At 44.9% G+C, this 16,276-nt stretch overlaps 1 protein-coding gene across 2 annotated transcripts in view; it reads left to right on the top strand.

The window, feature by feature from the left end:
* Window positions 1–16,197, top strand: part of rnf43 (ring finger protein 43) — a 96,381-nt gene extending 80,184 nt beyond the window's left edge. The window contains exons 3-9 of one of the 2 annotated variants that reach the window (XM_088907131.1): window positions 7,604–7,678; window positions 8,543–8,677; window positions 9,835–9,936; window positions 10,403–10,573; window positions 10,965–11,094; window positions 11,344–12,768; window positions 13,041–16,197. In XM_088907131.1, coding sequence (XP_088763257.1) covers window positions 7,604–7,678; window positions 8,543–8,677; window positions 9,835–9,936; window positions 10,403–10,573; window positions 10,965–11,094; window positions 11,344–12,768; window positions 13,041–13,066 — 2,064 coding nt within the window. In that variant the 3' untranslated portion in view covers window positions 13,067–16,197. Of the gene's footprint in view, window positions 1–7,603; window positions 7,679–8,542; window positions 8,678–9,834; window positions 9,937–10,402; window positions 10,574–10,964; window positions 11,095–11,319; window positions 12,769–13,040 lie in introns of both variants that reach the window. The other variant, XM_088907130.1, reaches the window with a different exon arrangement.
* Window positions 16,198–16,276: the final 79 nt, after the last annotated feature.

The following is a 16,276-nucleotide window of genomic DNA, read 5'->3' on the forward strand; positions in this document are numbered from 1 at the left end:
TTTGATGCATTTTGTCTTACATGGAACCATCTAAAAGTCTGGATCCTTTAAAAGAAATGGCATGGTTTTTTTTCCCCATTTGGTTTCAAGTGAAATCCAACAGATTTCGGATATCCTGGTCTGGAATTATCTTTGTAGAGGAGCAGGGCTTTGAAGTCTGTATCTTAGCTGTGTTCAACAAGTGATAGTGTATCAGATTTCTGTCTTCCTGTCACCTTCTGTTTTGCAATTCAAATTGGTGTAGCAGCAGAGAGAGAGAGAGAATTGTTAAGGAAGGAAGGCTGGAGGCTTCAGGAGGCCAGGGCTGTACAGGACAGTTAAAAGGCACTTCCTTACCGCGACTTCAGTTAACAGCTTTCTGAGCCTTTTGCTCCCTGAGAAAGAACGAGTTTGTTTCCAGGGGAAAATTTCACCACCTCCTCCCACCCCCACCATACCCACTCCATCTCCCTGATAATAGGGGGTGGCTGCAGAGCTGTCTGTGATTCACTATTGTTCCTGGGACGCTTCGCCTGAGAACCTGGCGTCTACCTGCGCTGGCACGCCCGCCCCGAGCGCTCAGATCAAAGGGCTTGTGAGTAATGTATATTCTAGTCAACTACACCCCTTCCTTCTGCCGCAGGGCCAGCTGAGCCCCAGCCAGCTCAGCGATTAGCACACTTACTCCTGCACTTTGCAGGCGGGAGTTTCTTAAAGGAACCCTGTCTTTTTTTCCCCCATTCTTCTTCTGCTCCTGAGAAAGTGGCCACCAGTTGGACATTTTTCAGTTCAATTCAATGGGCTTTAATGGCTTGACTGATGAATTACAATGTTGCCAAAGTGTATGCAATCAGCACAACTTCTACAGACATTTACAGTAAATTCACATCAGAGGACATTTACATACAACGCTTACAGCATTATTGAGAGACAGGCTCACTGTTCCTCAAGCTGTGACAGTAGGTCATATACTGGGCTGTCAGCTCAATTGCATTGCACCCCTGCTCTCCCAGTAGGATTGGGAGCTGTTTTGGTTCTGGCAGGTGTGGGAATTCTGGAATTAGATTTGTTATTTTAGGGAAGAATGTTTGTCTAATCCCAGAGTATTTCTCACAGTGCAGCAGAAAGTGTATCTTTGTCTCTGATTCTCTCTGCTGGTAGTGGGAGCACAGCCTGTCCTCTTTGGGCAGCCAGGTCTGCCTTTGTCCCCCAGTGCTTATGGCCAGATTGCACTCACCAAACCTGTGTTTCATCAGGGTCCATTTCTCTTTGCTGTTACTTACCCTCGTCAGAAACTTAGCTTTGTGCTTCTCATGCTCTCAAAGCAGCATCTCCAGAAAACAGTAGAAAGGTTTTCCCCAGCTGCCTCGAAATACTGAGCACAGAACAAGGCATGTGATTAAAGAATGTGGCTCTAAATTCTGATTCACTCGTTTCTTTTAAGAAAATAAATCAGATGGCGTGTTGTGATTTCCGGTGGGCGTAGGAATGGTTTATAAACCTGGGGGCATTGCTTTTCAAAAATTGTTAAATAGACAAGTCTGATATTTTTAATGTCCTTTTGAGGGGGCATTTCTGTGGGCTCAATTCAGGGGGTGCTATCTGTGTAGAGTTTGTGTGGGCTTCCTCTAGCTGCTCCTCCCACAGTCCAAAGAAATACTAGTAGTACTACTTAATTGGCTCCTGGGAAAAGAGGGCCCTGGTGAGTGTATCTGTCTGACCTGTGGTGGACTGGCATCCCTTCCAGGGTGTATCCTGCCTTGTGAACACTGTTTGCTGGGATTGGCTCCGGCCCCCTTGCAAATGTTTGTATGGGATCAAGCGTTTCAAAAATGGATGGATGTAATAATAGTAGTTGCAGAAATAATAAACCCAATCTGTAATACAAAATGCAGAAAATACTAAATAGGGAGATTCTGGAGTTGTTTTTTCTCAAATTCAGATAAATTTATTCTCATCAGGGAGGCCAGACCCTTTTTTTTTTCCACGTTGTCACCAAGCCTGCAGCAGCATTAGGCAGTTGGATATTTTTAATCCTTTATTTTTGTCCGAATGGTAATTACATTAGTGTGAAGTGGAGTGAGTGTTCTCTCTGCGCATTCCTGTCTTTATTACCTGCCCGAGGGGGAGAGCAGAGGGGTGACCACATGTTTGTGTCACTCTTGGATTTTCACCTGAAGCTTGGCACCTGCGTACCCCATTGTGGTGAAGCCAGGCAGGAATGAGTCTTTGGATATTAATAAGAGTTTAGGTCCGGGTGACATTTGGAGGCAGTCTGGTTTCTGGTGCTCGTGGTTTTGTGGAACCAGTTTTATGTTTTGGTGCAGCTGGAGGCCAGTTCCTTTTATCTGTGACTGCAGCGCGTCGTTCCACCTTAACAGAAGGCCCTGGGCGCTGCCGTTCAGCGAGCGGGGCTGCTCTGTCTTGGCACGGTTCCGGGCCGATCACAGGCAGCTCTTTGAAGTCAGCGTGGAGGCCAGGGCTGCTTCAGGGTGGGGTCCTGGCAGCCTCCCAGAGCCAGTAAATCACAGAGGCGGTGCGTGGGGCGGCCCTACCGGCGAGATAAGTTCCGAAATAAAAACAGAGGGGGCGACGCAAGGCCCAGATGCTCTCAGAGCTGTTGTGTGAGCAAAGGCCGTTTTAAAACATATGGAAGGTTACAAACAAGAGGAGGTCGTTCATCGTACCCCCTTAGGGAGTTAGTTGGTTAATTGATCCAAGAATCTAATTTCTTGAAAGAAACCAGGATCAGCATTAACAACATGACTCGTTAGCTTTTTCCAGACTCCCACAACCCTTTGGGTAATGAAGTACTGTACCTCTTGTTCCCTGTTTTCTCTTGTGCCCTCTTGTTCGTGTTTCACTGTTCGTTCTGAAGAAATTCACTGTGTTTTAAGAGCTCTGCAGCACGGGAATTACGGGCAATGTTTTTAAAAAATGCAGCTTCGCTTTCTGGGATATGTTTAAGGCTCTCACCCATTTCTTCTACTGAATGTGTCACCAGCAAGTGTTAATTCTGTTTCAAGTGTTTCCACATGATCCGAAGAGACGGAACGTAGCCAATATCCAGTGAGAAAGGTTCTCAGCAAAGAAGTCTCGTTTCCTTCTTGTTTCACTTGGTTGGGTATTCTTTTCTTCTCTCTCACCATTTACTTCTGAATAAATCAAACGCAAGCGTAAGAGCATCTTAAGCAATGAAGTATAATAGATTAGCATTGCATCAAATGAGTGGAGTCAAATTTCCCAAATTATTGGAGGGACTTAAAATGCTTTCAAGCATTAACCAAGCATTCCTCTGCCTCCCCTCTCATTACCTTCATTATTTACAAATAGTCAAATATTTCCAGCCCTGAATGAGGCTTCATACTGTTGTTGAAGAGAATGTGAGCCTGTATGAAGTTATTTACATTTATTTACTTCAATGTCCACTGAAACTGATATCCATTCTGTTTTTCTTGGCCGAATTTGTCATTGCAAACATATTTTGCAAGTTTAGTATTTTGCTAAAAGCTTTTTGGTGACAGTAGGATTGTCCATGCTTTGAAAACCAGAAGTCAAACTAAGTGCAGATACTGGGATTTTTTTTTCCTGTAGGACTAGTTTACCAAATGACAAATGTATCCATTTCAAAATATTTATGTAATTGTCCTATTTAGTTCACTCCTTGGCAGTAGCTTGCCTGCACAGTCACTTTTTCAGATCAGACTTCATTTATGTAAGAGTTATTTGGATTTCAGTATGATAGGTTGTTAAATGCCAAATTAATTTACTCATAATCAACTAGCCGTTAACACAAGCTAACTGCGGAGTCTGGGAGAACACATAATATTTCTTTCGTGTTGTTCAAGCTCAATCATGTGGTATTATCCCAAACACAAAATAAAAAGGCGTTCGCTTCTGCTTTAACAACAATGGAATAAAAAATATTGGAGTGCTTGAACATGCACAGCAGTCGTGCATTCCAAAACGTGTCACTCATTTACAATTTAAAACAGGGTGAGAGCACAGTGCAGTTCCAGCAGCCTGTGGTGGCTCTAAGCTGTTGAAAGTGTGTGCTTACTGTCTAACAGTGTGTCTGGTACATGGTGTCTCTCTCTGGGTTTGAAGAGCCACTGTGTGTTTGCACACCCTTGACCGTGCTGGAGTGGGACAGCTTTCCCTGTACTGTGTCCTTGACCTTGAGCGGCTGTCATTTTGGCTGTACTAGGTTTCTTCATACCTGCATGCAGCACCCCGAACTGGTTGCCATTTAATTTACACAAGTGCAGAGTGTTGTGTCCAGTCCGCGAAAAAATGGAAAGACACAAAGTTTGAAGAGATTAGATTTTAATCTTCGAGACATTGGGCAATTTATAAAGAAGGCAATCTGAAAGCAGTGATCTAGATTGGAGTGTAGAATTTAGATCAAGGAATGTTAAGTTAAAAAATGTGCAACACACTAGTAAGGCCTCATTTACAATATTGTACACGTTTGATCACTACATTCAGAAAAAAATGTTACTAGTCTGGAGTCAGTCCAGAGAAGAGCAACCAGATACATCCTTGGGCTCAAAGGGAGGTCCTGCACTGACAGGCTGAAGGAACTGAACCCCTTTAGTCTTGACAGGGAAGACTACAGGAGGATCTGGCTCAGTCCTCAAAAGCACTGACAATGTCAACCCAGTAGGTCTTCAGATATCAGCTCAATGGTGAAAATCCCATCAGATAAGCCAGTTTTGAAACAATTATAGTTTTTATGCAGAAAGACAAAAGCAGTCTACCTCCTGGAAGTTATTTAAGTTGTTCTTTTGTTGATCTGGTAGAAAGACCCTCACTTGTTGTTTGACCTGGTAATGAGAAAATGAAGAATAATGCAGTCTAATGTGCTGTATTAGCCTGTGCCTGTGTTTTTTTCCCCACTGCTGCGACCTGATAGTGTGAGGGGTGATTGCTGCAGGCAGGGGTTTGAGAGGTAGCCAGAGAGATGTGTTTTGATGGTTTGGAAAGGGAATGTTTCACTGCCTGGAGGTGCTGCCATTACCAGCTGCCCTGGGGACCACAGCAGATCACAGCTACTCACCTCTTTGATTACACTCTCTGAGTTTTCAAAACAGCCCCGTTTCAGCTGAAGGCAGCTTGGGTTTTCTTTGAGGGAAGGGGGAAGTCTTCATTCAGATCTTCAAACTAGCCCTCCAGCTCTTCTCTCTGGTGAGATGTTTTGAGAAAAAAAGAGTATTGGCCAGTTTCTTCAAAGCAGGTTAATATAGCTTTGGTCTGCAGAATTTCATTTTAAGGACTCGAGGATCACAAGAGGACAGGAAATTAAACCAACATTGTGCTTCACCTAACTTTGAAACTTTTAATTCAACAGCAATAAAGCTCTTAAATGACCTAAATACTCCCTAGAGCCTTATATACTGTAGCTATGATAAACGTTGGTGCAGACATTTGAACACCTGCTTGACTCTGCTCTCCCCGAAGGGCTTTTCTTAAAGCTTCACCAACCTGAGAAGACCTTATTTCCCCCCCACACACACATACACACATCTAAAAAAAGGGGTATCAGCTAAAATAAATAGCTGATACCCCATACAATTCTGTATGGAACCTTTCACAGTGAAGCTTTCACAGCCGCACATCAGAATAACAACCGTATGGCAAGCAGTTAGAAAAGCAGGTTGCCAATATGGGATGTTCTTTTTTTTTTCCAAGAATTAAAAAGTAATGGAGTGCAAATGGGAGAGGACCCTCCTGTGGTTTCAGGGATTCCCGAACACTCAGAAATCCAAAACAATGTGCATCAGTACCAATGTCAAGTGATTACCAAGTTGTGTACTTTTGTTTTCAAAGGAAGGTTGAATGAAGTATGGAAGCTCAGCTTGTTCGGTTTAGTATTAGCGAAAGTGCTGTTACAGGCCGAGCAAAAAATGTCAACTTGGCTGAGAGAGAATTAGCCGTGGGTGTGTGTTCTTTCAGAGAGCTGTTTGAGTGAGCTACAATTGGGCACTTTACCTGCTGTGCTATTCTCCCCCTGTTTTGTAAATACCGTTCAAGCTTTTAATGTTCTTTAGCACCATTAAGTGGTCCTTCTGCAGACTTGTATTTTGAAAGCAAAAAAAGGTTTATTATTAATGCTATAGCTACTATAAATCTTTAACAGAAACAGGAAAAATAAAAGACATAATAGTGGCATTATCACACCAGTTTACATCACAGTGATCTTTATTTCAGATTATGCAGTGAAGCCCCCCTCCACCTACCCAGCTGTCCAAATCATAGAACTCCTTTGTGATCCCCTGATAATTAAAGATATTAAACAGGTTTAAATTTTCCTCGTTTCCCAAAGCATCTGTTGTCAAGTTAAAGGCAGACCTATCAGCAACCCACTTCAAAGCACCACAAGCTGATTAATGTTTTAAAAAATGGGGGGCATTTGATGATTCACTGACCATTCTCAGAAAGCTGCGCAGTGATGTTATTTTTTTTTAAAAAGAAGAACAGTAAGAGCGAGTTGCTTTTCTTTGTGACCTGAATTTCAATGCCCTTTCAGTCCTGACTCCTGTGCTCTCTCTCTGGTGAGAGAATGAGTACTGCAGCAGACTCTTTTCTGAGGCTCAGCGACCACTTACAGGGAGCACTCAGGGGGAATCACTGGCAAAGGGGTTTTTTGGGGGGGCTGAAGACCTTGGAGTGAACTGGGAGAAGAAATCCATACAAATTCCACGCAAACAGAAATGGTGCTTCTTTGTTCTTTGGCCAGTTTTATGAAAATGGTGGCACTTTGGAGAAGAAAGATGAAAAGCACCTAACCTGCTATTTGTTTTAAGATCCTACCTATCCTTGGCCGCCTGGTCAGTGCAGCTTTGAACATCACAATGGTCTGTTTATGACGGATCTTTGAGGAACATGGAGCTTGGAACATGGGACATATGTCTGACGCTATTGCTGCTGCTCAAAAAGTCTTTGATTTACTTACCCAGTTAACACAATCGCACACCATCCATTCAACTCAGCTAGTCTCACATGTTGGGGGTGTTCTCAGACTTTGAGTACAATGGCTTTAAAGAGAATGGAAGATCCCGAGTCTGGCATAGCAGCACAACATTATTTAACAGTGCTTACATATACTGTATATCTATGCCTTAGATCTGGCAAGGTGAATTTTTGTCTTTACCACTTGATAAGATCTCAGCCTACAATGATAATTATAATGATGAGAGTCACTCTGGCTCTTGGGACTATGTGTCTGATGCAGTTCATATGCAATCAAAATTATGCGTTGGCATCTTGCTTTCCCTGCCATGCCTCTGGTTAGTTGTGGCTTCATTGACACCTAGTGGCGATGTTGTGTAGTAGGTGGAACTTCAGTCTGTCTGTTGTGTGTCAACTCAGGTTATCAATGCAAAGACGTTGTTGATGTCTGGGCAGGCATGAGCTTGGTTTGGAAGGGAAATTAAGCAATTTTGTGTAATATTTCAGTACAGCTGGATTCTTCGGCTCCAGAGCTGAAACGTTGTGTTTCCTTTCTTCTCTTTTCAGCATGGAATAAACCTGTCCTTGTTCCCTTGTTTAGTAGATGTCAGGATAATGCAGTCTTTTTCTGAAGGACAGTATTAGTAATCCATCTCTCTCTCTCTCTGCGCAGGCTCAGCTGGCATTGGACCGAGGGGCTCAGGCAGTAATTTTTGATGTCACCGATGACGCTACTGCAGCAGCTGAGGTAGGGGTGTCCTCCTGCCGTAGCCAAGCTCGAGGTGCTTTGATCTGTGACCCACCTCAACGCATTCAGGGCGTACCTGCCCACCCCTCCAAAAGAACAAGAGAACAGCAGCTCACAGCTTAACACAGCTGGACATCCTTCCTCTGTCATGTAGGGAATGAGAGCAGGTTCATAAGTAACCCGAAGTGATGGGACAAGGCCATGTGACTCATCTGGCCCCTTCCTGTGCCTGCAACTAATTGATCTGAGGATATTAGCCACCTGGTGATGCAGTGATTAGCATTCCTGTCTTGCAGCACTGGTGCCCTGGGTTCAATTCTGGACCTGGGGTGCTATCTGCTTGGAGTTTGTATGTTCTCCCTGTGTTCGTGTGGGTTTCCTCCCACAGTTCAAAGACATGCTGGTAGGTTAATTGGCTTCTGGGAAAACTGGCCCTGATCTGAGTGTGTGCATGTTTGTTTTTGTGTGTGTGTTCCCTGAGATGGACTGGCCTCCCATTCATGGTGTATCCCGCCATACGTCCATTGCTGCAGGTCCCCCACAGGGTGTATTCTGCCTTGTGCCCGGTTTTTGCCAGGATAGGCTTTGCGACCCTGAATCGGAAAAAGCAGTTTGGAAACAGATGGATGTTTCCAGCCTTTTCTTGAAAAAACCCAGGGCATCAGCTTCAGCAACATGGCTGGGCGACTTCATCCAGTCTACGCAACCATTTGTGTAAAAGGAAGCACAAAGTTCATTTTCTCTTGAGCTTCATCGGACTAAACTGGTTTTGCCCCCACTTTTACGGTGAAGTAGGTTTGTGCAAGCTGTCCACCAGTTGAGAACTGACCGTCGCCCTGTCTGTGTGTGCTTGACCGTGCCCAGCTGCGTGACCCCAGGGGCCTGCCTCGTCCCGTGGTGCTTGTCCAGGCCAGAGACGCCGAGGTCCTGATGGGCCTGGTCAACAGGAACGAGGAGGCCATGGTTCAGATTGAGGTCAAGATCGAGCCAAACAAATGGGTGGGTATGAGAAGACCAGATCCAGTAGCTGAGTCAATGAAGTGATGCCTGTTCTGCATTTCTTGCTGTACTTGTACCGCAAGGCCATCACAGCTAGTGTCATCCCTGTTCACGCTGGTTTGATGGAGTTTTTGTCTTTTTCATGCTGGGAAACTTGTCTGTCTGGGGTCATGTCATGGTCATGTCTGCAGTGTTATGCTTTGGACAAGAGTGTAGAAACAGTTCTTTTGCTTTTGATTTAAACTGTTCACTCAAGGATAAGGCAAATATAACAGCACAACTGGTGAACAGTATAGCGTTCCTCTGTGTGCTATGTCACCGTTAAGTTACTGTGTGGACAGATACTTCATTCTTCTTTTGTGCAGCATGACCAACTGCAAAATATCAGCAGTACCCTCAGACCCTTTTAGGCTGGATTCAAACAGTTGGCAGTTGATTTTTTTCATCAAAAGGAGAGGTTGTTTTGAGGAATGAACTGTTTACATTCGGAAGTCTAAGTTGAGCTCAGAGAGCGTTCCTTAAACATTCAGCTCATTGTCTGTAGTTGTATTATTTCCTGGGAAAGGTTTCAACTACTTATCAACAAAAAGAGCTTTTGGAAAGACAGTTCCTAACAGTGGCAAGCAAGCAGATTCCAGCCGCTATGACACCAGTACATTTTATATCTTGGAGAAAATCTACAGAAACAAAAACATTATGTTTTGCATTACATTATCCACTCTTTATTGTAATAGAATCTTTTGCATTTTAATGCACACTCAAGATTTAAGACTTACTTTTTTCAAATAAACAATGAAAGCTTCTGTCACATTAATGCAAAACATTTTATACTGTCAGGCAGATGCACTGTACACGGTGTCCTTCTGTTTAGGACACTGTTAAATCTTTATGGAAGAGAATGATAAAATGATATAGGAAGTTACTTTATACTATTTTCACTGGATTACAAAGAAGTAATCTTTCCATATTACTGTATACCTGAATATAGATGACTTTGTTGAACATTTTGACATGTGTTAGGTAAGAGATCTCATGCATTAATATCCAAATAAGTACAGGTACTACAAATGAAAATTCCCCAAACCTGGAGTTTTCAATTACTGGTGTGGAAAACGTCTCCAGCTTTCTACTGAAATAGATTGTTATCTTCACTGCAGCCTCACTACGATGTTGGAATCCTGCTCACTGTGGTCCTGGCCATGCTAGCCATCATCATCATCTTCGCTTTCCGATTCAAGTGCAAACAGAACAGGAACCAGGTGGGTGAGCTAAGAGCCGGCTTTGTGGCGCTGCAGGAGGGAAAGTGAAGTATTGCCTTAAACGTTGCAGTGTCACTTCCTGGCACAGTTGGCAGCAACAGAAACTCCTGCTGAAAAATCAAAATCTTCCGCTGATGGAAAAACCATCCCCAAGTTGCTCAATTAGTGCATTCATATTGAATGGCATCATGGAGTTTTATGGCGCCTGATGCATTAGTCCCTTATATAATCAATATGTGATATCATGAATATGTTTTGCACCTTTACCTTTGAGTTACCTGACAAATGGTGTGCATTTCTCACGAGTGTCTGAGAGGGGATACGTTTACGAGTTACATTCAGTAGAACTTGATGACTTCAAATTCGTACTAAGATTTGGGGGAGATTCATACTAAATTTTCTATGTGTTGGCGGGGATGAAGGGCAGGCCTCACCACCCTTGGGTTTTTCTTGTTATCCTACCCAGGATTCCATTCACCAGCAGACAGTCCGTGCCATCAACCGATTGGGCACGCGGACGTACAATTCTCAGGGCCGCTCGAGGAACCAGAGGACCCGAGGAGGCAGGGACTCGGGCAGCAGCAGCACCTCCACTCCTGTGTGCGCTATCTGTCTGGAGGAGTTCCTGGATGGGCAGGTACCTGGGCTGGCAGGGAACCCTGCACATTAGCAGATCACTAGAAAATATTTCGATAACAAACATAAATGGAGCAGCCTGTTCAACAAAGCTGGCCTGGCCAAAGATGCATCATCAGGAGATCCCACGTAGATGCTCACCCTGTGACAATTTGGATTTCCGGAGGGGGTTCTCTAAAATACCACAAGGTGACCCCATCACCTTTCCCTCCCCCCCAAGCACAAAAGCATGTACCTCTCCTAAACAACCTCTTCCACCCCAATTACACCATTTATTTTATAGATATAAAGAAGGAAACAGTATTTACTTGTAACAGCGACACCTGTAAAGGCCTTTGGCTGAAAAACCGCCGTATGAAAGAATAAACATTCTTTGCTCGTGCTTTTCCCAGGACTTGCGAATTATTTCTTGTTCTCACGAATTCCACAAGGAGTGTGTGGACCCCTGGCTGCTGCAGCATCGCACCTGTCCCCTCTGCGTGCACAACATCATGGGTAACGTCCCGAGGACAGTCGAGCGCTGTGACCTGTGTCAGTTAGTCAGTATGCGTGCAGAAGCGCTGATTATCTATCAGCTGACAAGCATGTAAAGATCTAGATGTAAGACACTGTAGCATGAATTTGGGAGTCGGGAGCAATTACTGCGAGACAGTTAATTAAATGGGTTAATTAAAGGTGGGTGAAAACTAGCGGCAAGGTAATAAGCATGTTGGCATTACAGTGTAATTCTTTTCATCTCTTCCTTAGAAACTGATGGCATCCCTCAGTCAGCGCATCCCAGCAGGCACCAGCAGAACATGGAGCACAACCAGAGGGTCCTGCTTCTCCATCACTACCCCCGGCACCCCCCTCTCCACCAGCACCCTATCGCCATCCCTGTGCACCATTACCCCCGGCCCCCCGCCGGGCAGCTGGGGCACTACGGCATCTCCCCCTCCCTGGACCCCAGAGCCATCCGCTGCGTGCCCAGCAGACATCTGGGGGCGGGCACAGGCAGATGCAGCTATCACCGGAACGAGGGCCTTCTGGGCCGCTATCACAGGACTAGCACCATCTGCCGGCCCCCGGCAAACCCGGAGCCTCACTGCCAGCCCCGCAGCTGCGCCCCTCCCTACTGCTCCTCCTGCGCGGCTCCGCGCGGCGGCTCCAGCTCCCGCCTCCCCTCCGCCCCCGGCAGGGGCGCAGCTCCCAGCCGGCAGGACGATGGCAGCTGCTCGGGGGGGAGCTATCGGACAGAACGGAGTGGCTACCTGGCGGACGGCCCGGCCAGCGACTCCAGCTCGGGCCCCTGCCACGGCTCCTCCAGCGATTCCGTCCTCAACTGCACAGACGTCAGCCTCCAGGGCGTTTACGGCAGCTGGTCCACTTTCCGCAGCTCCCTGAGCAGCGACTACGACCCCTTCGTCTACTGCGGACAGGGGCAGGGGCAGGGGCAGGGGCAGGGCAGGGGCGCGGGGGACAGCCGGGACGTAGGGGCCAGGCCCAGGTCTTTGGACTCCATGGTGAACCGGACCTGCCCGGAGGAGAAGGTGTTCAGCCACGTCCACTACCACCGGCACCGGCACCATCACTACGATGAGGTGGACCGCGGTCAGGGGCCAGACAGGGGGTCGGACGAGGAACTGAACGTCGGAGCGGCTCCTGTCCCAGATGGCATGATCCCGGAGGCCGATCCTTCCCGATGCCAGCCCTGCCAGTGCCCTAAACCGGCCCCTGACCCCCACAGGGTGGATGTGCCAGATAGCGAGCTGCCAGCGGACGCTTGCTCGAGCACCGCCACGCTCCCTCCCCCAGCTCCCCAGCCACCGTGCTGTCACCACGGACCCAGTCGGCACCACCGCCGGAAAAAGGGTGGCATCCCGGACGGCCCGGCTGTGCACTTTCACCAGAGCCTGGACACGCAGGAGGACTGCAGCATTTACGTCCACTACGGGCAGGGCGCGGGCTACTGCTGCCCCCCGGACATGCCTCCCCTCCTGCCCGTGCCCCTGATCCTGGACTCGGCCGGCTCGGCGGACTGGCCGTGCTGCTCCGGAGCCCGTGTGGTGTGGCGGCAGCAGCTCCAGCAGGCAGAGTCCGAGCCCCAGCTCCAGGCCACAGGAACCACCCTGGACAGGCCCCACAGGCGGCTCCAGTCAGGGCCCGAGGCTCCACCGGACATGTGCTTATACTGCCAAAATGTACACACCCATCAGGGTAGGTCCTCCGCTCCTGGCCTTTGCACATTTCCTTAGCTGCTCGCGCATCAGATGGGTTCAGATTGTCCGGGGGCACCTGACAGTGCTCTGAGTGTCTCTGGAGTGCTGTGCTGCAGACAGTGTGAGATCGGGCCACTCCAGTGCTTCAGGGCCGCCTGTTGAGAGCCACACTCACAGAGGAGGCTCAGTCTGTTCCCGTGCAGTGCCGACTCTCTTATGTTGTTTTAGAATAAAAACGGTTTTCTCACGTTTCCGATCTTCTCTTCACAGGATCAGAAGAGGAGTCCGGGGTGTGAGCACACAGTATAATCCCAAATTGTGCTGCTACAAGGAGACTTGATGGACAAGCAATTCCAGAAACTTGTTAAACAGTCTTCCAAAATAATTCCATACTGTAATTGCATTGAATACATGTCCTCTAGTTGCCCCAAGTTCCCCAAATATACTGGAGATCATCTGTGTTTTTTGATGGGTAATTTCCATTGGCCTTATTGGAGTAATATGTTTAGTCCACAAATTGTGTTATGGGAATTAGGAGAGAAATCACAACAATGATGACCATTTTAGCTCTCTAGCAAAGCCAGTGTGAGTAATGCCCGCTCTCCATGATGTGAGATCAACTCATCAAGTTGTACAATATGAAAGTAGCACAAGCGCAGAATGATTTGAAGAAGTTTTTTTCCATCCTTACCAAAAGACTAAGAAATATTACATGAATCTATTGTATGAAATGTCAAAAATGAAATTTAATTTATATATTATATATATTTGGAGGATAGCTCACTTTGCGGGTGTTGTGCTATCAATTCAACCATCAGGATCTGTTCCTCAGTGGCCCCAATGTGCCAGCCCAGGGGTCAGTGTGGTGAATCATGGCCTGAAGAGAGCTTTGTCCATTCCTCTACTTGGACATATATTTATTTTTTTCCCAAATGGTTGAAACATCTTGAAATTTCTGCATCTGGAACTTGGGTCTCCTGGAGACTGTTAATCACAAGGGAAATTGACCATATAAAGTGGAATGATGTGTTGTGCATATTGCAGTTAGGACTTCAACAAAGAAGTCAAAAACACTTCCCAGTTTCCTCAGTGACCCATTCTCTGTGCCCATTGCCATAGGAAGGAGCAGTTAGAGATCATAGTCTCTGTGAAATGCAGAATACTTTTCTCCATTTCTCTCACAGTAAATCAGCCTACCCTGCATTTTAACGTGGCTTATTTCACATTTCTCCTTTATAAGCTTCAGTAAACAGCTGTAGGTTCTTGTGAGCCTATACAGTATATTATAATAATGTATTCATTTAACATGCAGCCAATTGCCTTATTCTCACTGTATAGGAAATGAGTCCATAATTTTGATAGGGTTTTATGTGAAATCAGTCAAATTCACTGCTTCAGGGAGACAATCCTAGACGATTAAAACTCAAGAGACACTTGTGAATGATCTGTTGATTTGTTGATTTGAAGATGCCTTGTGCTGTGACTGCTTTAGCAAGCAGGAAATAAGAAGTCTATCCCTGTAGGACCACACTAGCCCAGAGAACAGACCTGCACTGTAAGTTTCTCAGACCCTGGGAATAGATTTGATTAGGCAATGAGCTTGCTGATCTCATGGTTTCCCTCAGTTTTGTCACCCCTCAGGCAGAGACATGACTCCATGATAGCACTGAGAAATGTGCTAACTTTGCATTCTCAGAAACCAGCCTGTTATTTTTTTGTCATCATTTTGACAATTCGCAAAATGGAATGACAGTAGATGTTTTTACTCTCCCCTCACCTTTAGGTGGTGTCTGAAAATGGTATCAAGGAAAGTTTATAACCTCAGTTTGTTTTCTTAGTATTTTCTGTATACAGTAAGGTGTTCTAACCTGCTTTCTCCAGGCTACCTCACAGTACAAGCAGTCTGAACTAGTGGAGTGATGGAGGACTGTCTCCATAGTTCAGCAGGAATTCCTTTAGCTAACTTCAGTCACTGTATACTTTAACAAGGAAATAATTATACAAAGCACACTTCTCTGTACCTCATAATTCTCTCAGATGGCTTTTCTGTACAACTGTTTGAATCCTGAGGCAGTGAAGAGGCTCAGAATGATGTCACTGAGGACTGCGGTATGAGTTAGCAATTCAACAAAGGCAGCTGTTTCATTTTTTTTTATCTTTTGTTTGTCAATTGTTGAGAGAAACAAAATGACTGAAAACTTTGTACAATTTACAAAACTATATTGCTGTTTAGTTGTTCATGTTGATTAGCATTATGGTTTCAGAATGTTTTTTTTTTTAAAGCAGCAGAGACTGGGGTCTGTAGGCTAGCCTATACAACAGTGTTTTCATTAATGTTACATTTTTAATTGGACGGTTTTGTTTCTTTCCAAAACATTTTTAAAATGTTGGGAAGCTCATGGTAAACCTATCAGGCATTTAACGGGTTTTAAAATGTGTCGCGGAAAAAAAAAATCTGTAGCATTTGCAAGCTTTTAAAGTACAAACTGAAAAACATTTGTTTTTCCTGTGTGGTATTTCCAAGCTCGACCTTGCGTGGATTGCAGAGCAGGTAGTGAAATGTCTAGAACTTTCCCTAAAAGTACCGCCTGAACGGAACCACAGCGAGAATGTGAATAAGGACTTTTCTGTTTGTTTTTTGCCTTTATGGAAAAGTGGAAGTGTTCTCTCAGACAGGAGGACAGCAAAAAGCCCCAGTGTCCTGAAGATGAAGTGATAATAGCACTTAGCCAATTCTACAGTACGTGTAGTCCGGCAATCAGGTATCATTACAAAAGCAATTCTGTTGCTGCCTGACAGAATCCTGGGAACTCCCCAAAAATCTTTGTGATTAATGCCCTTTCAGTTTAGCATTGAATCATGTAAGGGATCAATAGTTGCATATATACTAAACAAAGATTTCTATTGCCTTATTTTTTAATAAAATAACCAATTCCTCAATAGACAAGCAGTAATTCTCATTCTGCACTTTTTAAATCGAATTCAAAGCTAAATCAAGAAAATGTCACAATTAAACCACTATGCAACTGTCACTGAGCTGTTTATTTTAGCTGAAATACTCTAGCAAGAATATTTTGCCCTTTAAATTTTTTTAACCTTTTAAATGTAGAATGTGCTGAAACTGCCTTTTTGTAATAGAACGTGATCCTAATAGAGACTCAAGGGATCTGTCAGTATATTTTTCGATACTTTTATGTAAAGAAAAAGAAAAAAGATAAAGTGTTGTATTTTATATATAATAGAACATTTCAATATGGTAATATGACGCTAATATATTTATTTACTAATATATTTATCCTTTTTTGCCAGGTCTGTAAAAATAAATGTTTCTGTTCTGTACAAAAATATATATATATGATCAGTGTCATCACACATATAAAGGCCTGGCTCCATTCCAATTATATACAAATAAATTATTTTGAAATAAGTCCTCTGTCCATGTTTGTGTTCTTTGTAGAAGCAAGTTTAATGTACTTAGCATAACGTAGTGTTCATCTTGGTGAGTC

The sequence above is a fragment of the Atractosteus spatula genome, chromosome 27 (assembly GCF_055471065.1).
Source record: "Atractosteus spatula isolate fAtrSpa1 chromosome 27, fAtrSpa1.hap1, whole genome shotgun sequence".
Taxonomy (NCBI): Eukaryota; Metazoa; Chordata; class Actinopteri; order Semionotiformes; family Lepisosteidae; genus Atractosteus; species Atractosteus spatula.